Source organism: Schistocerca piceifrons, chromosome 7 (genome assembly GCF_021461385.2).
Source record: "Schistocerca piceifrons isolate TAMUIC-IGC-003096 chromosome 7, iqSchPice1.1, whole genome shotgun sequence".
Classification (NCBI taxonomy): domain Eukaryota; kingdom Metazoa; phylum Arthropoda; class Insecta; order Orthoptera; family Acrididae; genus Schistocerca; species Schistocerca piceifrons.
In genome coordinates this window covers 354708802-354732463 of record NC_060144.1, presented here as the reverse complement: position 1 = coordinate 354732463, position 23662 = coordinate 354708802, and the positions used below count along the sequence as shown (strand labels likewise).

At 39.1% G+C, this 23662-nt stretch overlaps 1 protein-coding gene across 2 annotated transcripts in view; it reads right to left on the bottom strand.

The window, feature by feature from the left end:
- The window catches only part of LOC124805160 (sodium channel and clathrin linker 1-like), a 112112-nt gene that overhangs the window by 45164 nt on the left and 43286 nt on the right, over positions 1 to 23662 (bottom strand). For both annotated transcript variants that reach the window (XM_047265640.1, XM_047265639.1), the window contains 3 exons: positions 16333 to 16497; positions 4681 to 4803; positions 4418 to 4607 (listed from right to left, as the gene is read on the bottom strand). In XM_047265640.1, the coding sequence (XP_047121596.1) occupies positions 4418 to 4607; positions 4681 to 4803; positions 16333 to 16497 (478 nt within the window). The remainder of the gene's footprint in view (positions 1 to 4417; positions 4608 to 4680; positions 4804 to 16332; positions 16498 to 23662) is intronic.

Below are 23662 nucleotides of genomic sequence, written 5' to 3'. Positions count from 1 at the left end.
CCCCTGTGGCACACCGGAAGACTTCTCTCCATTGAGAATGACATGCTGTGTTCTGTTGTCTAGGAACTCTTCAATCCAATTACACAATTGGTCTGATAGTCGATATGCTCTTACTTTGTTCATTAAACAACTGTGGGGAACCGTATCAAAAGTCTTGCGGAAGTCAAGAAACACGACATCTACCTGGGAACCCGTGTCTATGGCCCTCTGAGTGTCGTGGACGAATAGTGCGAGCTGGGTTTCACACGACCGTCTTTTCCGAAACCCATGTTGATTCCCACAGAGTAGATTTCTAGTCTCCAGAAAAGTCATTATACTTGAACATAATACGTGTTCCAAAATTCTGCAACTGATCGACGTTAGAGATATAGGTCTATAGTTCTGCACATCTGTTCGACGTCCCTTCTTGAAAATGGGGATGACCTGTGCCCTTTTCCAATCCTTTGGAACGCTAAGCTCTTCTAGAGACCTACGGTACACCACTGCAAGGAGAGGGCAAGTTCCTTCGCATACTCTGTGTAAAATCGAACTGGTATCCCATCAGGTCCAGCGGCCTTTCCTCTTTTGAGCGATTTTAATTTTTTCTCTATCCCTCTGTCGTCTATTTTGATATCTACCATTTTGTCATCTGTGCAACAATCTAGAGAAGGAACAACAGTGCAGTCTTCCTCTGTGAAACAGCTTTGGAAAAAGACATTTAGTATTTCGGTCTTCAGTCTGTCATCCTCTGTTTCAGCACAATTTTGGTCACAGAGTGTCTGGACATTTTGTTTTGATCCACCTACCACTTTGACATAAGACCAAAATTTCTTAGGATCTCCTGCCAAGTCAGTACATAGAACTTTACTTTCGAATTCATTGAACGGCTCTCGCATAGCCCTCCTCACACAACATTTTGCTTCGCGTAATTTTTCTTTGTCTGCAAGGCTTTGGCTATGTTTACGTTTGCTGTGAAGTTCCCTTTGCTTCCGCAGCAGTTTTCTAACTCGGTTGTTGTACCACGGTGGCTCTTTTCCATCTCTTATGATCTTGCTTGGCACATACTCATCTAACGCATATTGTACGATAGTTTTGAACTTTGTCCACTGATCCTCTACACTATCTGTACTTGAGACAAAACTTTTGTGTTGAGCCGTCAGGTACTCTGTAATCTGCTTTTTGTCACTTTTGCTAAACAGAAAAATCTTCCTACCTTTCTTAATATCTCTATTTACGGCTGAAATCATCGATGCAGTAACCACTTTATGATCGCTGATTCCCTGTTCTGCGTTAACTGTTTCAAATAGTTCAGGTCTGTACGTCACCAGGAGGTCCAATATGTTATCGCCACGAGTCGGTTCTCTGTTTAACTGCTCAAGGTAGTTTTCAGATAAAGCACTTAAAAAAATTTCACTGGATTATTTGTCCCTGCCACCCGTTATGAACGTTTGAATCTCCCAGTCTATATCTGGCAAATTAAAATCTCCACCCGGAACTATAACATGGTGGGGAAATCTACTCGAAATATTTTCCAAATTATCCTTCAGGTGCTCAGCCACAACAGCTGCTGAGCCAGGGGGCCTATAGAGACATCCAATTACCATGTCTGAGCCTGCTTTAACCATGACCTTCCCCCAAATTATTTCACATTCCAATAAGTACACTCCACAGAACCTAGCTACCCTTGACCATTGGATCTGTAGTGATGAGCAGTCCCTCTCAAAATATACCAATGATCTCACTGAGTCCTACACATACTGAAATTATCCTTTCAACCTTATACAGAAATAGATCTCCTACAACACCACCTACTCCAGTCCGGTCAAAAGCGTCATGTATCCCTTCAAAGGCAGGGCTACCTGTGAAAGCAGTCACATCATCTACAAGTAAAGCTGCAACCACTGCGCTGTGTTCTACATGGACATGACAACCAACAAACTGTCTGTTGCATGAATGGCCACTGACAAACAGTGGCCAAGAAACAGCTGGACCACTGTATTGCAGAGCACGCTACCCAAGACGATTTTCTCCATTTCAATAATTGATTCACAACCTGTGCCCTCTGGATCCTTCCCATCAAGACCAGCTTCTCTGAACAATGCAGGTGGGAACTCTCCCTGCAATGTCTCCTACAGTCCCATAACCCCCCTGGCCTAAACCTTATTAGTCACTGTCCATTACCCACCTACCCCTTCCCTGTTCCCATTCCAGCACTACACAGTCACCAATGCACACAGTCTTTTTACTTCTCTGCTTTTCTGCTGCCCCCTCCACTCCTCCCCTCACCCACCACCCTCCCGCCTACCCTCCGTCTAACCTCCCAAATGCACCTAGCTGGCCTACTACCTTCCCATCTCATCCCTGTACGCTCCGACAATCAGTATTTTACTGTTCCCCACCCCTACCCTCCTATCCTTCTGCCTCCCCACTCCAGCCTCCTCCTTACCCTGCCATCAGACCACTTCTCGTATCATACGCTGCTATTAGCAGTCTGGCCTCTGCAGCCAGAGATAATGGTCATGTTCGTGTGCGTTGTGTTTGCTTGAATATGTATGCATGTGTTGTCTACTTCAGAAGAAGGCCTTTTGGCCAAGAGCTTACTTGTGTAACAGTCTTTTTGTTCTGCCTGTCTGCAACTCAACGTCTCCATTATATGGCGAGTAGTAGTCTTTCCTTTTCATACTATTGTCATTATTCAATCCTGGATTTTCCTCAATTAAAGATTACTTAGAGAACTAAGGATAGGTGTCAAAGATGTCATTATTAGTGCCTATTAAAGTATCATAACTTCAACATCTCAGATCTCATTCCCTCTGAGTGAATGTTGAGTTTTTCATACAGGCAAAAGGGAAAACATGGAGACTTAACAGAAGTGTCCAAAAGTCATATTCAAACATGTATGTTGAGTAGTGAAAAGTGTGGTTAAACTAAATGAACAGCATGTAATTATTTTTCATATTACTAAGCTAACTTGTTCCAAGCACGTACAACTATAACAGAATTGCACATTAGGAGTAACTGAATGAAATGGTGTATCTGTTAAAGATGTTCTTCATTGTGGGTGCGACAGACACAAATACATTAAAGGAATGCAACATTTTTCTGCTTAGGCTCTTATTTATTTCAAATCATGGAATCTAATGAAAAGTATATGAAGATAGTAACTGTTCTCGAAAGAATAGATACTACTGATGACCGTGCAGCTTCTCTAGAATAAATGATAATTAATTGAAACCCTCAGCTGCCGACAGATGTTGTTGATATACCTCGATGGGAACAGCTGAAAATGTGTGCCCCAACCGGGACTTGAACCCGGGATCTCCTGTTTACATGGCAGATGCTCTATCCATCTGAGCCACCGAGGACACAAATGGATAGCGCAACTGCAGGGACTTACCACTTGCACGCTTCTCGTGAGACTCACAATCCCGACTGTCCACAATCTACATACGTAATGTACCTAATAGATATATGCCCATCCACTCATTACTCGTGCACACTAAGGTGACGATTCCCGTAAGAGTTTGGGCAACCTGTGCGCATTCGCACAGATGACGGTCAATGGCTGGGTAGCCTTTAACTATATATATGAAGATAGTAACTGTTCTCGAAAGAAAAGATACCACTGATGACCATGCAGCTTCTTTAGAATAAATGAAATTAATTTAAACCCTCAGCTGCCGGCAGGTGTTGTTGATATACCTCGATCGAGACAGCTGAAAAAGTGTGCCCTGACTGGGACTCGAACTCGAGGTCTCCTGCTTACATGGCCGACGCTCTATCCATCTGAGCCACCGAGGATAACCTGTGTGAATGCGCACAGGTTGCTCGAACTCTTACGGGAATTGTCACCTTAGTGTGTGCGAGTAATGAGTGGATGGGCAAATATCTATTAGGTACATTACGTATGTAGATTGTGGACAGTTGGGAATGTGGGTCTCACGGGAAGCGTGCAAGGGGTAAGTCCCTAGGCACAACAAAATGACTTACTTTCTGACAGTGTTTTCATTGTGCCGTTCAGCGAGTCAGCATCTCTGCTATATGGTGAGTAGCAACTACCCTTTTCGTTATATTGTTACATTACATCCTGGATTTTCCATTGTTTAAATCATGGAATCTATTTCTTTAATGATGGAAATTAAAATATGTTTAACTCAGAGGAAAAAACTTCACAGAATCAAGAAATGGAAGGAGTTAATCCACTAGCACAAAGCATAATTCACAAAATACTAATTTAATAACTGCGCTGTCAGCTGTCTTATGTTAGTCAGTGAAACTGATAATAACAGCAGCAACAGTTTAAAAATTCACACACAAGATACTTTCTTATGACTATAAGTCACTGACAATAAGATTCAGGATGTTGACAAAAGGAGTTTAAAGATTTATGGAATACTTTGCCAGATATTTTGATAAAGGGATAAAATATTACACTTACTTTCTAAAACTTCTTTCAGCAGTAAACTATTTTCTTGTAGTTCTTTTGATAGAGCCTCCTTTTGATTTTTAACTTCTATTAAATCTTTTTCAAGGATTTTATTTCTAAGCCTTTCTTTGCTTTCATCCCTACTAACTTCCACCAATTTTGCTTCTAAAAGTTTCAGAGCAACAGAATATTCTTCCTTTGTCTGCAATCATCCAATAATTAGGCAAATAACATATTATTACAACTATAAATCACTTACACAAATAGTGAGTCACCTTATTAAGCTCCCTGTAGGCTGTTTCCACATGTGTACTGTTTTGATAAAGCTTTAACTCCTTCTCTAAAATATCAACTTCTTTAACAGATACTTGCCACATATCAACAGCTACTTCCTTCTCCTGTTATAAACAAAAAGTCTGTTTAGTTCAAACTGGACATACAATATGCAATAACAACACACTAAGTAAATAAAACTAATTCAAACCACATGAACTGACCTATGTGGTATAAAAATGTGAAAAGAAGATATTAATCCCATGTGCACTAACCAATATGTATATATGCTCACTAAAAGAAATAACATCTTTCATATACTGCTTCCGTTTTTCAGAATACCTGCAAGGCACCATTACAGAAATAGAAGAAAGCTCTTTTCCTTCATTTATCAGTGCCCACTCCATTTTCTTTCCTCACACATCAGCCACATTTCTACTCAACATTGCACGACTGTCATGTGGGTCTTAAAATGTATGTCAATGAATCTTTTACACTGAAGCCTTATAAAAAATAAGTGACAGTTGAACACTGCAAAATTCCGTTCTGCAGGACTGATCATCACTCACAAATTTCTACATTTTCAAGACGAATGTTGATTAACTAATTTAATATTTTTTTAACCCATAAAATAAATTTTAGAAAAAATTCACAGAAATTTGGTACATTCAAGTAACCATGGACCTTGCCATTGGTGGGGAGGCTTGCGTGCCTCAGCGATAGAGATAGCCGTACCGTAGGTGCAACCACAACAGAGGGGTATCTGTTGAGAGGCCAGACAAACGTGTGGTTCCCGAAGAGGGGCAGCAGCCTTTTCAGTACTTGCAAGGGCAACAGTCTGGATGATTGACTGATCTGGCCTTGTGACACTAACCAAAATGGCCTTGCTGTGCTGGTACTGCGAATGGCTGAAAGCAAGGGGAAACTACAGTGTACTTTTTCCCGAGGGCATGCAGCTTCACTGTATGGTTAAATGATGATAACATCCTCTTGGGTAATATATTCCGCAGGTAAAATAGTCCCCCATTCAGATCTCTGGGCGGGGACTACTCAAGAGGATGCCGTTATCAGGAGAAAGAAAACTGGCATTCTACGGATAGGAGCATGGAATGTCAGATCCCTTAATCAGACAGGTAGGTTAGAAAATTTAAAAAGGAAAATGGATAGGTTAAAGTTAGATATAGTGGGAATAAGTACAGTTCAGTGGCAGGAGGAACAAGACTTCTGGTCAGGCGAATACGGGGTTATAAATACAAAATCAAATAGGGGTAATGCAGGAGTAAATTTAATAATGAATAAAAAAATAGGAGTGCGTGTAAGCTACTACAAACAGCATAGTGAACGCATTATTGTGGCCAAGATAGACACGAAGCCCACACCCACTACAGTAGTACAAGTTTATATGCCAACTAGCTCTGTGGATGACGAAGAAATTGAAGCAATGTATGATGAAACAAAAGAAATTATTCAGATAGTGAAGGGAGACGAAAATTTAATAGTCATGGGTGACTGGAATTCAGCGATAGGAAAAGGGAGAGAAGGAAACGTATTAGGTGAATATGGATTGGTGGCAAGAAATGAAAGAGGAAGCCGCCTGGTAAAATTTTGCACACAACACAACTTTATCATAGCTAACACTTGGTTCAAGGATCATAAAAAAAGGTTGTATACATGGAAGAAGCCTGGAGATACTAACAGGTTTCAGACAGATTATATAATGGTAAGACAGAGATTTAGGAACCAGGTTTTAAATTGTAAGACATTTCCAGGGGCAGATATGGACTCTGACCACAATCTATTGGTTATGAACTGTAGATTAAAACTGAAGAAACTGCAAAAAGGTGGGAATTTAAGGAGATGGGAAATGGATAAACTGACTAAACCAGAGGTTGTACAGAGTTTCAGGGAGAGCATAAGGGAACAATTGACAGAGATGGGGGAAAGAAATACAGTAGAAGAAGAATGGGTAGCTCTGAGGGATGAAGTAGTGAAGGCAGCAGACGATCAAGTAGGTAAAAAGATGAGGGCTAGTAGAAATCCTTGGGTAACAGAAGAAATATTGAATGTAATTGATGAAAGGAGAAAACAAAAAAATGCAGTAAATGAAGCAGGCAAAGAGGAATACAAACGTCTCAAAAATGAGATCGACAGGAAGTGCAAAATGGCTAAGCAGGCATGGCTAGAGGACAAATGTAAGGATGTAGAGGCTTATCTCACTAGCGGTAAGATAGATACTGCCTACAGGAAAATTAAAGAGACCTTTGGAGAAAAGAGAACCACTTGTACGAATTTCAAGAGCTCAGATGGAAACCCAGTTCTAAGCAAAGAAGGGAAATCAGAAAGGTGGAAGGAGTATATAGAGGGTCTATACAAGGGCGATGTACTTGAGGACGATATTATGGAAATGGAAGAGGATGTAGATGAAGATGAAATGGGAGATATGATACTGCGTGAAGAGCTTGACAGAGCACTGAAACATCTAAGTTGAAACAAGGCCCCAGGAGTAGACAATATTCCATTAGAACTACTGACGGCCTTGGGAGAGCCAGTCCTGACAAAACTCTACCATCTGGTGAGCAAGATGTATGAGACAGGCGAAATACCCTCAGACTTCAAGAAGAATATAATAATTCCAATCCCAAAGAAAGCAGGTGTTGACAGATGTGAAAATTACTGAACTATCAATTTAATAAGTCACAGCTGCAAAATACTAACACGAATTCTTTACAGATGAATGGAGAAACTGGTAGAAGCCAACCTCGGGGAAGATCAGTTTGGATTCCATAGAAATATTGGAACACGTGAGGCAATAGTGACCTTACGACTTATCTTAGAAGAAAGATTAAGGAAAGGCAAACCTACGTTCTAGCATTTGTAGAAAGCTTTTTACAATGTTGACTGGAATACTCTCTTTCAAATTCTGAAGGTGCCAGGGGTAAAATACAGGCAGCGAAAGGCTATTTACAATTGGTACAGAAACCAGATGGCAGTTATAAGAGTCGAGGGACATGAAAGGGAAGCAGTGGTTGATAAGGGAGTGAGAAAGGGTTGTCAACTCTCCCCGATGTTATTGAATCTGTATATTGAGCAAGCAGTGAAGGAAACAAAAGAAAATTCGGAGTAGGTATTAAAATCCATGGAGAAGAAATAAAAACTTTGAGGTTCGCCGATGACATTATAATTCTGTCAGAGACAGCAAAGGACTTGGAAGAGCAGTTGAATGGAATGGATAGTGTCTTGAAAGGAGGATATAAGATAAACATCAACAAAAGCAAAATGAGGATAATGGAATGTAGTCGAATTAAGTCGGGTGATACTGAGGGAATTAGATTAGGAAATGAGACACTTAAAGTAGTAAAGGAGTTTTGCTATTTGGGGAGCAAAATAACTGATGATGGTTGAAGTAGAGAGGATGTAAAATGTAGACTGGCAATGGCAAGGAAAGCGTTTCTGAAGAAGAGAAATTTGTTAACATCGAGTGTAGATTAAAGTGTCAGGAAGTCGTTTCTGAAAGTATATGTATGGAGTGTAGCCATGTATGGAAGTGAAACATGGATGATAAATAGTTCGGACAAGAAGAGAATAGAAACTTTCCAAATGTAGAGCTACAGAAGAATGCTGATGATTAGATGGGTAGATCACATAACTAATGAGGAGGTATTGAATAGAATTGGCGAGAAGAGGAGTTTGTGGCACAACTTGACTAGAAGAAGGGTTCAGTTGGTAGGACATGTTCTGAGGCATCAAGGATCACCAATTTAGTATTGGAGGGCAGCATGGAGGGTAAAAATCGTAGAGGGAGACCAAGAGATGAATACACTAAGCAGATTCAGAGGGATGTAGGTTGCAGTAGGTATTGGGAGATGAAGCAGCTTGCACAGGATGAGTAGCATGGAGAGCTGCATCAAACCAGTCTCAGGACTGAAGACCACAACAACAACAACAACAAATAAAGGCAGAAAATAAAGTAAATGTCCAATGAAACAATCTTTGTCAAACTACAAATTTAGCAGTAAGTTATGTTCTATATATTAAAAATTAAATATAATGGGATGATCACTTGATATTTAGAATGACAAACAAAAACCTTACTTAAAAAAAGAAAACGTTATAACACCATTTATGAGAAATAAGGAACATTTACCAAACTGGAACAATAATTTAGCCAAGTGAAGTCACACTGTGTGATAGAGTTTTGAAGCCTGTTGAAATGACCCCAGAGCACATGTTTCTGCAGATCCCAGCAGGAAGAAGAATTTTCCAAAGTCATGGAGTCAAAAGCAAATTAGTTGTGTCATAAGAAAAGTTCACTTGGAAAAAATTTTAAATTATGAAAAAGAATGGTTAGCCAGTAATGACCCTTAGGAGGAGATATCCTTAGTATATACTGCAGACAAACACACAGAAAAGTACAGGAAACTATCCTAGCAGTTTTCTATACAAAGCCTAATGAACCTATTTTATGACAATGAACATAACATCTGATAAATTTTGATATTACACTATGACAAGTAAGGGCAAAAGAAAATGATGGCTGCTTCAACAAACACATCACACAGGTCGACACGACAACACATAATACCTAGCAAAAATATGATGCAGTAACTGGAACGCAGTTCAGCAGGTTTCATATGAGAAGGGGTTTCTACAACATGGCACAGCTGCCTCAGTGCAATTTCCCTGCCACAGCTAAAGTCATCACCCAACTAGCAGCATACTGTCCACAGTGAAACACACATGAACCCAGCAACATTCAGTGCAGCGTTACCTAGTCATATGTCAAGAAGCTCTATATAGAGTGAGCAGACTTTTTTTCTACGCCGTGTCCTGCAAACAATCTTTAGCAACAGAGTAGAGTACTTTTATGTTTAGTAACTTGTATGCATATACTATTTCTATCATATAGTATTTCTATTTCAAATCAATCAGTGACAGTTCCAAATTATTAATTGAAGATCAAGAAAAAATCATAATGCTTGCAATAGAACAGTGCACCACAGTCATGGGAAAAACAATGAATAACACCAGCTCATCCGTTGGTAGTGATCTTCATTAGCAGTCTTTGGTGTTGACCCAATCTCTAACCAGGTGTTGATCCAATATGGCCCAGGACTCTGTCCAACACTCTAATTTGTCTGCACAAGACACAGAGTAGGACCCCAGCCAGATCATCATCTAGGACATCAACCAGACATCGACCAAACATTGTCCTAGGACAATGATTTGGACTATAGTGAGAACTCTATCATTCTACCAGAAGTGGCTCTTATTTTCCATTTAATGTCAGAACTGTGAACTAGTCATCTGTGTGTTACCAATAAAAATGTTCTTTCATTGTAACCTGTGGACCAACTTCATTACGTGCTGTCCTCGCCAACTCGTGAAGACCAGGACATAAAGGTGGCAATGAAAAAAGATCATATACGTGTGACAATGAGGAATGGTCTTACATGTGTGACTTTTCTTTCACGGACACTTCTCTCATCGTCATGATCTCCAAGGCTTGTCCTGGATTAGAATGCTCACTCCTGCAACTTTCGCAGTTACGGGGTCTGCATTTGCAACATCTTACCCAAGGCATTGCTCACTTGACTCATCACTGTTTGATGACAAGTGCCCTACATGTTACAGACGGACAGACAGAACAGCACAGCTTCTCCATCTTGCACGGCACTGAGCTTCTTCGACAGAGTCTCAACTGTTCTGATGCCATTCCCCAGTTCAGGACACAGTGCAACTGCCAGGACACAGTGCAGCTGCCGTCAATCCCAGGGCATTTCTCACTCGACTCACCACTGTTTGGTGATAAGTGCCCCACTTACTACAGATGGACAGACAGAACAGCACGGCTTCTCCACCCTGAATGGCACTTCCTGTGCACTACTGAGCTCCGTTGACAGAGTCTCAACTGTTCCGAAGCCCACCCCCAGCTCAGGACATGGTGCAGCTATTGTCAATCCTCCACAGCTGGACAATGCTTCAGATTCATGACCCACTGGCTCAAACTGTTTCTCAACGTCTCTAGGCTTCTCAATGTGCCTTTGCTGGCTGCCCCCAGCTGCTCTGTATTCAGTATCACTGCCTACATTGCTGTTTTCTTAGGTTTTGTTGCTCCCTATTGCTCTAGCACTTCCTCGGCCTCTGCTGTCTTCTCCAATTCTGGCAAATCCTTTGGCTCCACCACCCTCTCCAACAATCCTGTCTCTTCAGGCTCTGCCAATTCCTACACCCCAGAAGTCTCCCCCAAAGCAGCTCCAGCTCTGCAGGCCCTGCCAGCTCCTGCAAAACGGCCCCTGCCGTTTTCAGCATCGTTGGCACCTCCAGCTCTGGTTCCACCAGCTCCACTGCCACCAGCTCTGGTGCCTCCTGCTCCAGTACCACCTGCTCCGGTGACTCCTACTCTTGTGCCTGCTGCCCCAGTGCCTTCTATTCTGGTGCCAGCTGCTCCGGTACCTGCTGCTCTGGTGCCTCCTACTCAGTTGCCTCCTGCTTCAGTGCCTTCTGGCACCTCCATATCGTAGTGATGGGATGACTGACTGTTTTCAACAAATGACTGGCCAGGCAACTGCTTTTTTCTTCAGTCAACTTTTTCAGTTGAATGAAAGAACCAAATGAAACTGTTCTCTGTGGCAAAGTTGGCTATATGAATGTTTTCACTCACTCACTGGGTTTAAGTGGTTTCAGTCAACAACCGACCGAAACAAGTCTCCATTGGTTGTGGCCATTATATGAATGTTTTCACTCACTGACGGGTCTGAATGTTTTCATTCCATGCAAGACAACCGACTGACATACGTCTCTGATGACTGCGGCTCTCTGTCGACTGCAGCCATTGCACAACATTTTTGCTCAGTTGTCTAGTTTGTGTGGTTTCCTTAGATGCGAGACAACCAACTGCCACAAGTATCTGTCACTTGCACCACTTATATGAATATTTTCTCTCAGTCTCTGTTTGAGTGATTTCACTCCCATACTTTTTCACCCTTTACCATGAGGGCAACGGTCATTGGGACAGGCATGTGGCACAACCGCCACAGGCTCCTCCTACTAATGCCAGGGTCGAGCGCAGCACTGCCGGGACCTACGTTAGTGGCAATTGGCCACCTCCTTCTGCCATCTGTTGCCCTGGCCATGGCTGCAACAGAATACTGACATGGAGCATGCAGGATGCTCAGAGGCTCCTTTTTATAATTAATGGATCATTGCACCTTTTCGGTAAAACAGCCTGCAAACAGTTGCAAAAATCTGGCATGCATTCTTCGCATACCCCTTACAGAACTTTTGTGCTTATTCAAGTTTGTACTCCCAATAAAGCTTTATTAGTTACGTGTTGTTAATTTCACCTGGAAAAATGTAATTCACATCCATTTATATATCAATTTTATATTGCAAAAAGAAGAATTAGTCTTTCAGTACATAATTAAATGAGAACTTGTATGCTTATTTTAACTTTGACACGTCCACTAAGATGCCTTCCTGTATACCTGGTGTGAGGCTACTCTCTGGGTGTATACATACCCCAGTTTATATCATATGCCACTGCTTTACTTCACCTAATGCAAGCACTACATACTGGTTTCACTCAGAAGAATAACTGGATAATTCAGTCAACTAAACAACTAAACAGTGGTTTCAGTTGAATTAACAAAAGAATATATGCTTTAACCAACACAAAAACTAAAGACTGGTTTCATTTGAAAAGGAACAATGAATAACTCAGTCAGCACACAAAACACCACCAGATTGTGTCAGCTGTTTCCATTTGAAACTTGAAACTTCCTGGCAGATTAAAACTGTGCGCCAGACTGAGACTTGAACTCAGGACCTTTGCCTTTCCGTTTGGTTGCTCCCATAGACTGGTTTCACTCAAAAGGATGAATGAATAATCCAACTGATATGTAGAGTTGATTATTTTTCAACAACCAACTGGATTGACTGTTTTTGTTTGATTGTTCCCAACAATACAATCTGGGTTGCCACTGCACTCCTACGCATGCCACCATGTTCCTATGTAACCTACTGCACTCCTACACATGCCACTGTGCTCCTACATGCGCCACCAAACTCCTACATGCAGCACTGCAGCACTGCACTCCTACACACCCCACCATGCGAGTCCACTACCATACTGCAGCCTTTTGCACCTGTTGCTGCTTCTGCATTTGGAACTTGGCCCATAGTCTGCGTGGCATTGCTCCACTTCCTCGCCAGTCTGACACTAACTTTTCTGGATGGGTCTTCCATTTTCCTTTTGCGAATCTCTGATGCAAATGTTTTCTTCTGTGCCTTCTTTGTGCACAGGTTTTCCTTTTCCTCCAGTGCCTTTCCTTCACATGTTCCAATCCATTTCCTCCTTCTGCATCATCGGTGCCACAGCCTCCAACGGCTTCTTCTCCCTAGCGCACTCACATTATGGATTACTACTTCCCCCTCCAAACTCACTGTGTGCTCATCCCGTTCTCCACTTTTTGGTGCCTCTATTGCCCTCAGCACCCCTTCTCCATCTCTCGTTCATCTCCCCCTCTCCTCCCCCTCCCAGCTGTCTGTGACCGATGGCTTCGCAATCTCTTTTGAAGGGGAGAGGGTCTGTGATTTCTGGCCACTCACCTGGCAATGTACCACTACAGAACACACATGTGGTAGGTGGACTGCCGTACCTTCAGCGTCCTCTGCTGAAGCCAGATACATGCGGCAATCCGAACTATGGTCGCACACATCCTGCTGTGTTCATACCAGACGACAACAGCAACATAAACATCCCTCTGTGTATGTGTCAGACTCCAGCAGCCTCCCAACAGGCACCAGCATTGCCAGTGAGCAGTGCATGCAGCTGATTGCAGTGCTGCAAATGCGGCATTACTTTTCTCCTGTGTGCCACATGATATGCATCCTCATCTCATGAGACTCTCAAGTAAATCTTTGCACAGGAGTACGTAAGTTGCTGCACAACCATTAGCCAGCACTTGCTTTCACTCCAGGCTTTTTTGTTAGTCAAGTATGTGTTGCTAAACTTATGTCACCTGTGAAACTTGGGTTAACTTCTGATTTACCTAGCAAGTCTAAGAATGTTTATGCCCTCCTGTACGTATATATTAGTGAATAAGCTGCTGATATCAAAAGAACCCACAGTAGAACTCAACTTATTCAAATGACTCAGTACCAGACCTGATAAGGATAACCAAATATCCAGATAATTGAATAAATCATGAACTCAGGTAATCACGACCAAGTAACTCACCTATATCCTCTGCACCACAATCTGAATGTCCAGAAATTTTTAAAAGGATCTTTCTTATTTTCTCAAGTGATACTTCATCCTCTACCACTTCTGTTTCTTCCTCTTCCTTTTCGTGCTTCTTCTTTTCACCTTTGTCTTTCTGTACCTCATCTTTGGTTGAAATGCCTTTCAATTTATTCCAAGCTCTTTTAAATGTGGTTGTCTTCATCATATTCCATGTTTCTGCCACCATCTGAGAGCAGTCTTTTATATTTAATTGTTGGTGATGAGTCGCAACGCCACCGTCATTTACTTCTATCAAAAGCTTCCTCAACAGTTGTCTTTTGTAATATGGTAACTAACTGACCCATTGGCTGGAGCAAATTCGTTACATTTGGCAGTAGGCCTTTTGGTATTTTTTTTTACACCAGTTGCAAAAATTGAATCATACCATTTACGAAAAAAAGTAGGAATCACTCAGGCCTTTGGTTGATTCTTGTCAAAGATGGGAAATTTTTTGACATATTTCAAATCCTGTGTTTTTTTTCGATTTTCCTACCTACAGAAGGGGTATATTGTGATTTCCCATAGAATTAGCACACCTTATGGTCAGAAACAATAGTTTTCCTTTTAGAAGCTAAAGTTGTTTTAGGCAAGGCCTTCCAAGTAAAGCCTCACATCTTCGTTGAACGAAAATTCAGGGTCATAAGGATCTGCTTAAATTTTGAATTTCTCAATAAAATTTTCTGCTGCTTTTGAGTGTATGATAGTTTTTCACTATTAAACTCCAACTTGCTAATACAGTGCCTTGCCTTGAAATTCTGTAGCTAGCTATAGCTCACTTTAAAATAACACAAACTGTTAATTTTCTTAGCTAAAATATGGTTTTTGCAAACGAATGGCACTGAAAGAGGGTTTGCCGCTCGCTGCTGCAAATACCACTTGAACACAGCCTCTTCAAGCTTCCCCCCCCCCCTCCCCCCTCCTCTGCTGTTTTCATTGCTTTTGCTCGATGAAATCCCATCTTCATTCTCAAGGACAAACACACAGTTTAAAACTGAGGATTTGTTTTTTATGTCTGAAACTGAAGATGTTCCCACACTAAACATCTCACCTAACTGCTTACCACTCATGCTTTTGCCTAATTGTTCAAGGACATTTACTTTGTCTGCCAACAATAAAACAATTCATTTCCTTTCAGAGGACATATGCTGGGCAGTAAAGTAAACCATGTGCACAAAGCAAAGCAAAAAACACAGAAGATGGAATATATAGGGATAAATCAGTCTATACATTAAGGACACGACATACTGATATAGGTCACAATATGATGAGCGCCATACACACAACAATACTCACATTGTGTGTACAACAATTTGCATACTGTATTCATTGTGCACTGGAAGATTTTTGTCTTTTAATACATTCGCTTCAGATTAATTTCAGAACAATAAATTAGTTTATAGTGTACTATATACTGTAATAAATATAAAAGAAAACCAACATTTTTAGTTGTACATTTTTTTCCTCAAAGCAATCTGGATAATAGGTGACCTGGATAGCTGAATTTTAGATAATTGGAGTTTGTGGCTTGTAACTTTTAACTTATTCAAGATGTCACACAGTATCTGCTCTTTGATTCTCATCAATAGATCTGTTAATGTTTAGCAATGTTAAATGTCTGAAGAAATACAATTCTGAGATTCAACTCTGTTGAACAAAATCTAATATTATTGAAAATGTAATACAAATATTATAATAAAGACAGTAAAAAATCTTAATGTTGACAGTGATTTTTACACTGCAGCGATACCAAAAATTCAGATTTAGTTTTCTCTGAATAAGATGCCTTTTGATAACAATCAATGATCCTCCAATCAAGAGTAGAGAAAGAAATATTACAGTATGGGATCAAATATGACTGCTCCTACAAAACTACAGATGCAGTACTTCTTCAACCAATAGTAATACTGCAGAAAGCTTTTGTTAACATGGAAATATACTTCCACCAGAACTGTCGTGGTTTTAATTCATCAATCACTGCTACATGTGATATATTTCGGCAATACTATTATAATGCAATATATATCATTCCTAGCAGCTCTGCACTTTTTAGCCATTCTGGTCCCTTACCTCAGTTACTATAAAATATATCCTATGAGACAGTACAATATCTGAGTACATAATTATATCTAAACCATTGGTTAAGAAATGTCAAGGAGCCATGGTAGTGAGCATTTGGGTGTCTGTACTATTTTGTGTGTGAATTTTTGTACTTTCCACCATAAAAAGAACTAGAGATCAAAAGCTAGTTAATACCATGTCCTGTTACATTGTCTATGCTGCACATGTTAGTGTTCTAAAGGCAAATGGTTGCCTTTTCTTTATTTTGTGTGTAATTAAGAGATGTACTGTAAATTAGTTAATTCAACTGTACCTGAAGTGCAGCCTGGAGCTGCTTCTCCAGATTTGACACAAGATCTGAATTCTTGTGGTCTCTGGAACATACTTTTGAATCCAGTTTCACTTTCAGCTTTTCAGACAGTACATCATTTTCATGAAGAACTTTCTTAAGTTCATTCTTCAACTGTGCATGTTCTCTCTGGAAAAGGTTAGATGTAGTACATGCAATGTAAGTGAGACAAAAGATACAAATATGGGACACAATAAACATGTGACAAAGACAGAAATGTTTTGCTCACAAAAAACTTGTTCCCTTTCAGTCAGACAGAAAAGGTTTCTTCTGCAACTTCTGAAAGAGGAGCAGGGCTAAAAACGACAATTCGTTCCATCATTAGCTGAAAGAGATGGATGAAGAACAGAAAACTAAACAGGGGAAAAAAAACGAAAAAGCTAGAAAAAGGAAAACACAGACTAAGATCTATGACAAACAAGTGTTAAAGAAAAGGTATTCATAATATGCTGTGTGACAGAAGAGACATGCCATACAGAGAAAGAGAAATGAGATTCTGAACATGAACAATCACAATATATATAGCTTATCTTCAAAAATGGTGGTAAACGTACACCAAAAATATGTTTCCATTAGTATCTACATACTTTTAAAAATATGCAAGGGCAGACTCAACACTGAATCAGCACTAACCAAAGCATCAGTTAGTCCTAATGGATGGTGGGCTATACAAAGCACAACCTACACCTCAGTATGCCTAAAATACTTATTAAAGGAAAAGTTACCCCCTCTTTACAATAAATAAATAAAAGAGCGAGCAAGCTGTTCTTTTGTTCAGCAATGATGTGTAAGTATCGACATTCTTACACATCACAGCTGAACAAAAGATGCACTGTTTCCGAATGTAACTCATATACCAGTATTTTAGATTTGTAGTTTTTTTTTTTTTTTTTTTTTTTTTTTTTTTTTTTTTTTTTTTTTTTTTTTTTTTTTTTTTTTTTTAGAGCTCAAGAAATATAAATAACTTCATACTCCAGAACAAGTCTCTGCTACTTTGAACAAACCACTAACAAACTGAAGGAACCTATCTCATTTTGCTGCAGTTAAGTTAACATGCACGTTTCATTTCACATGTTCCTCACAGTAACTCCAAAATATCTGTAAAGTACGATTTATTCCACAAGAGGTTCATAATACCTGAACAGTGTTCATGAAATAATTTTGTCACAATTTTTATACATTTAAAGCCACATCCAGCACTTACACTAGGATAAAAACTCTTCAGTGTCAAAATGAATATTCACCAAACTTTCTTCTGATCACTTTGTCTCAGTCAATTATTAAAAATTTTGGATAACAATTAACATTTTTTTTCCTGCCCATTTATAAAGACAGTAACAGAAATAATCAAAAACATGTCATCACTGTTCTCCCGGTGTATACAGACTTACTTCAGTACCCACTTCAACATGCTTACAGTAACATTCTTGAAAACTTCTACATCCAAGAATGGATCCAAACTTGAGGAATGTGCAGAATACTGTAACAGCAACAGCTAAAGATTTGCCATTTGTAGGTCCAACAATGTCTGCTTATCTAACAGAAAAGATCAGTGTTACACCAAGTTCACATAATTACAAACACTAAACTACGTGGAAATGTGCAAATAAGTGCCAGTACATCTTGATGCCAGAGATACAATACCAGCACGCAAGTAAGCTGAATAGGGCGGAATGATCAGTTATTGTAAAATCTGTTTCTTCGAGCAGTACCCCATAGCTCGTACAGAATATGCTGCAAAGACAGCGGTGTGTGTGTGTGTGTGTGTGTGTGTGTGTGTGTGTGCGTGTGTGTGTGTGTGTGTGTGTCTGCACAACTGTAAAAATCCATACATCCTTGTACACCGTGTTGGCTTGATACTCAAAACTGTCTCCAGTGACAGGTCACCAGAACACACATGGATAACAAATTCACAAATTTTGAAGAGTGAATGAATGATATATTTTCAGCCGTGGAAAAAAAAGTCCACTTTTACATCACAGATAAATGGGAGAATGGATCATTTAGAACAAAAGTTAGATATGGGTTTCAATCAAGTAGAAGAGATAGATGAACGGTTCGAGATACAAGTAAACTAGACAGCAAATTGATCTGCGTGTATGCCACGAAGGCACACAAGATGATTTACTTAAGAGGACAGAAAGGTTTGAGAAGGAACTTTTCCATGCAAAAATTAGTTTACACAATGTAACAACTAGATATGTAGATACAATTACACGACTAATGATTTAGAACACAGAATACAGAAGCTAGAATGTAAAAGGAAACTTGTGATTAGCTGTATGCATATTTAACCCAAGGATATTATAAAAACCTTGGCAGATACAGCTTTTAATTCGTTACTGATGGGAATTCAAATGATTCCAGCCAACTCAAAAGAAACCAACAGTAGCACACATATAGATAACAAATAATGTCACACTGAATTCTGAATTTGTACATCACAAAGAAAGAAAGAACCAAAAATGCTGATTTAATTAAAGATAAGTCACCATATTCTAAATAAAATTATTTTTCCACTGTGCTGAGTACGACATTAAACCATAAATTTCTAAAGTTTCCCCAATCTGGTGATACAAGCCTAAGATTTTCTTGAAAACTGTCACAGGGAAATAACCAAATATTTGGAGTGAGCATAATAAGATATGTTTTGTCTTCAGTCATTTAATAGGAAATGCGCACAATGAAGCATGCTTAAATTACAGGAATTTAGAACTTACAGCAACTCAGAGTGCAAATTTGAAATATTGGAGTGACAGAGCTCAGATGAAATTACTTCTGGAATTATTAGGGTCCAAACCATATGAGTAGCCTAGATGCAAAATCCGTTAACTGCATGACACACGTAACTGATATAATCACAAAAAACTCTTTCTATCCAAACTATTAAATTTAAAGACTTCATTCTTTTCTAAAAATAAGTAAAAATAATTAATTGCACAGAATTAATGGCCAAAATCTGTGATTATGTTTTATGATTTAAAATCTTAAGTTAAATACTGACTTAGCAGTTCTTGCATCCGATTTATGCAGTTTGGAGATTTAGCAAACATATTGATCCAATTACAAAACAAACATTCATTTGCAAAATCCGCTATTTGGTGATATGTTAGATGCTAGGAAGGACAGAAAAGTGGAATTCAATTATTGTGAATATATACATAATACGTTTTATTTCAAAGAGAAGCCTGAAAATTCTACAAAATTGGCATATAAAAATATGGAGGTAACATTATTTTACTAGGAAAAACTCACTTACTTAATCTCAAAAAGAGAACAAAGATGAAAGTTCAACATAAGACTTTTTTTTAAAACAAAATATACCATTGCATTTTTTTACATCACAAGACATTGTAGAAAGACAAAAAATTCTAGAAAATGAAATTAGTTGAAAATTGCTTTTAAGTGACATAAACCTCAACACTGCCCATCAACTCAAAATTGATTCCAGCAACGGTAGGAGCGACTCTAGGAGTGCCTTCCTGCTCATCTAACACCTCTGTGTAGAATCTGATTTTGTCATTGGTCGCCCAATCTTCACCAAAGTGCAGCACCAAAAGCTTTCTGATGTCTCCCAGTTTGGCTTCTGAAATTTCTATACCACTTGCGATTGGTGTTGGGTAATTTCCTGGATGCTCTTCCCCTCTTCAGCTTCAAAGTTGTAAAAGGGCTCTCTGCAAACTAGACAGATCTTGTTTTTTGCTTTTTGTAAACACGATTTGTTTGGCTTTTTGAATCTGGAAATCCCAGTTACCTGTACTTTCACTAATCCTTCCACATATGTCATAACAATAAGTGTCATCACAGTTTTTATTGCGTAACATTGCTTTAATAATACTTTTCAAGTTATTGCCTTTCTGTTTTAAAATAATTTCTTTTCCACTGATCAAAACGCCCCTTCCGTTTCTAAGAGGGAATGTCACCCTTGGTCTTGTTCTAGCCATTTGCAATTAAAATGTTGGGTTCGACTTCTTGCAGAATTCCTACTATTTCAATTACTCCAACTTTGTTTGTACCATCTTCTGCATTTAAACCGTCCACAAAATCACTTATTTTCTTCAAAACGCTCACACAAATATGTCAACAAACATTCTAGCGATCAGCTGAACTGTGCTTATGTATATTTCAACAATGCATTGGCAGCGAGAGCTTCATTGTTGCGTACATGATCGCTGCAGTGCAACCAACCTAACTCTGAGTAAGAAAAATATCCCTACAATATCCCTTCTAAATTGAAAAGTAGCTTTGAATTTCTAGATTGGTAAGTCTGCCGTTAGTTGGGAGGCTTTGCATCTGGACATGGCACGGTGACTGCAATTCCTGTTGAACTTGGCGGGTTTTGCAAATGTTGGACATTTAGCGGGCTTTGCATCCAAGTGTGCTGTTAACAGCTTTTGTAATTGAACACGATTTTCTGCAGCCAATTTCAACAATTCATAATGAGTTTTGCACCCTGAAACCTATTCCATAGTGTAGGCACTGAAAAAATCTATAAGTAGTGTGTTCAACTCAAAATTGACAAAAAAATGCATTTAATAGCTTTGCATCTGGGCTACTCACAAAATAGTGGTAATTGGAAAGGCTAATGAGACATTGTGTAGCACCACTTCAATAAAGCTAAGTATCTAGCTGATCCAGTCAGAGAAAAACATTTGCTGGAAGTAATTATAAGACAACTACCTTGGCGAGTAAGGGATAAACTCTTGGGCGGAGGTTGGGGAAAGGTGAATCCTCTTTTAGACTGCTTTGAACAATTAGACATTGCAGACACTCAATTGGAGTGGCGGCATTCTGATGGGAACATACCCCAGTCTGATAAAAACTGGAATAATAACAACAGTCAAAGACCAAAAAACGGGAGTGGCGGCATTCTGATGGGAACGTACCCCAGTCTGATAAAAACTGGAATAATAACAACAGTCAAAGACCAAAAAACGTTAGAGCTGAAAATAATTAACAGAGGAATACACAGCATAGACAGCATTGGACAGGTAATCTCGATAACAATAACAACATCAATAATCATAAGAAATTCCGACCTACAGAATCCAGAAGTACTAATCCAAAGAGACATATACACTTAAAATTGAATGGAACTGTAGGCACCATTCTGGTGACCAACATTGTGGATTCTGGTAGTGAAATCTGTGGTATAGATCAATACTTCTTAGAACAGCACAACATGTTCTACATGTTCCCCAGACTACCTGTAAACAGGGTAAAAATAGCAAGAATTGCAGGAGCAGCAGGTAGGCAAATTTATACCGAATTATTAGTAAAATTTAGTCCACAAAGATATGCCTTTGAATACCCCATTTTTTTAGTACCAGGTTTAACTGTACTGGTAATTATAGGAGTAAATTAGTTATCAGAACATAGGATTATATTGGATTGTAAGAGGGCGTACTGATATTTCCTTGTGAGATAAATAAGGCAAGTGTGACATTATATTTAGATACAACTGTTCTGAGTAACGATAAAATATCATACACTGCTGAAACAGTTATGCACAACAGTATAGAGAATTTTATATATAATTATAATATGAAAGTTAAGGAGGAAGATATAGTGTCTATAGTTAACAAAACTCCGGGAATGTCATTACATGGGAAGTCAGACCTAATGTTACTGTGGATTAAACACATAGATATTTTTTCTTTAAAACATGGGATGATTAAAGAAATTGAGGGTATACTGAAGGTAAAGCCACACAAACCGCTTTTTGTAAAACCCTATACCATAGCAATAGCAGCAAAAGATGTAGTAAAAGAAGAAATTAGTAGAATGGTCTCACAGGATGTAATAGGATCATCAACTAGTTATTACAACAAGCCATTGGTAGTTGTCAGAAAATAGGATGGATCGGTATGGTTTTATCAGATGCCAGAACAATGAACAAAATCATAGAACCAGAATGGGATTGATCTCCAGTCATTGAAGATTTACTGCTGAAATTTACAGAAATGAAACATATAAGCACAATGGACCTTACATCAGAGTACTGGCAGGTTTAGTTACATGCAGAGTCCAGGAAATACAAAGCATTTGTTTTTGAAGGTAGATCTGCAATTATTAGACTTTTGGACAAAACCACAGGCAAGAAACTATGTAAAAAGGCGTTATTTTATATGGAAGACAGTGTAGTCACTTTGAAAACTTGGAATGAACACCTTTAAACATTAGACCAACTTTTGACAATATTATATTCACAAGGAATAACTATTAAGCTTTCATTATTGCAATTTGGTTGTAGATAAGCATATGTACAGAACTATCTAATAAAAACAATTAAAATCATAACTTGGAATGCTGGGTTATAACAGGAAGTTTCTAACACAAGAGGTTTTGAATGCACATCATTTATAAGCGTTTCTAAAGCAGAACAGACCTTGGCAGCAGCTGCTAGATTGTATGTTGGAGTTTAATAATAGGAAAATAGTTTAGCGGAGTCACCATTGCTAGTACATTCAAACTTTAAAGCACCTTCTCATCTGGCTACTGATGCATCAGAATATGCCACTGGATCCATCTGCATTGTGAAATACCTACTCAAATGGAACGAAACACTGCCCAATTACATTTGCTAGTACATTGTTAACATATCTTGAGAGGAATTGTGAAGTTACAAAGAAGGAGACACTAGCAGTGGTTTGGTCACTTAAGAATTTCATATACTTATTAGCAGGACATGAAACAATAGTGCACAGTGAACACAGTGCATTAGCATTCTACTTGAAAGTAAGCTTTTGCATAGTTGGTTACACACTGGGCAGTATTCCTTCAACAGTTTAACTTTCTTGGTTTATTTTCACTTGTAGAATCACTACTACTGAATCGCACTGTGTATAGGCATGCGCACATGTGCCCACACACACACACACACACAGGTTGATTCAGCAGTAATGTCACATAATTTGTGAGGTGATTCTACATGTGAAAATAAACCAAAAACTGATATGAACTTATATAAATATAAACAGAGAGAGAGAGAGAGATGGACAGTCCACTCCTGAACTGATTCAAAGAGCCAAATCCTTCTCTGGAGGGGGTGATAGATGATTCAGAAAAAATAAATGGTAGCTCATCTAATTTCAGAATGCATCTCTGATCACTATAATGGACAAAATGAAAATTCTCTGGTAGGCTGCTGCAATGCATACCTTGTTAGTATGTGAAGCTTTTCTCATCCACGAAAACAACCAGAAACACAGAAAGCTCCGTTTATTTTTTTTGTTTTTCAATTTATTGGCTGTAAGGACGTGCCCATTCCGTCATCTCAATAGTAATGTCAATT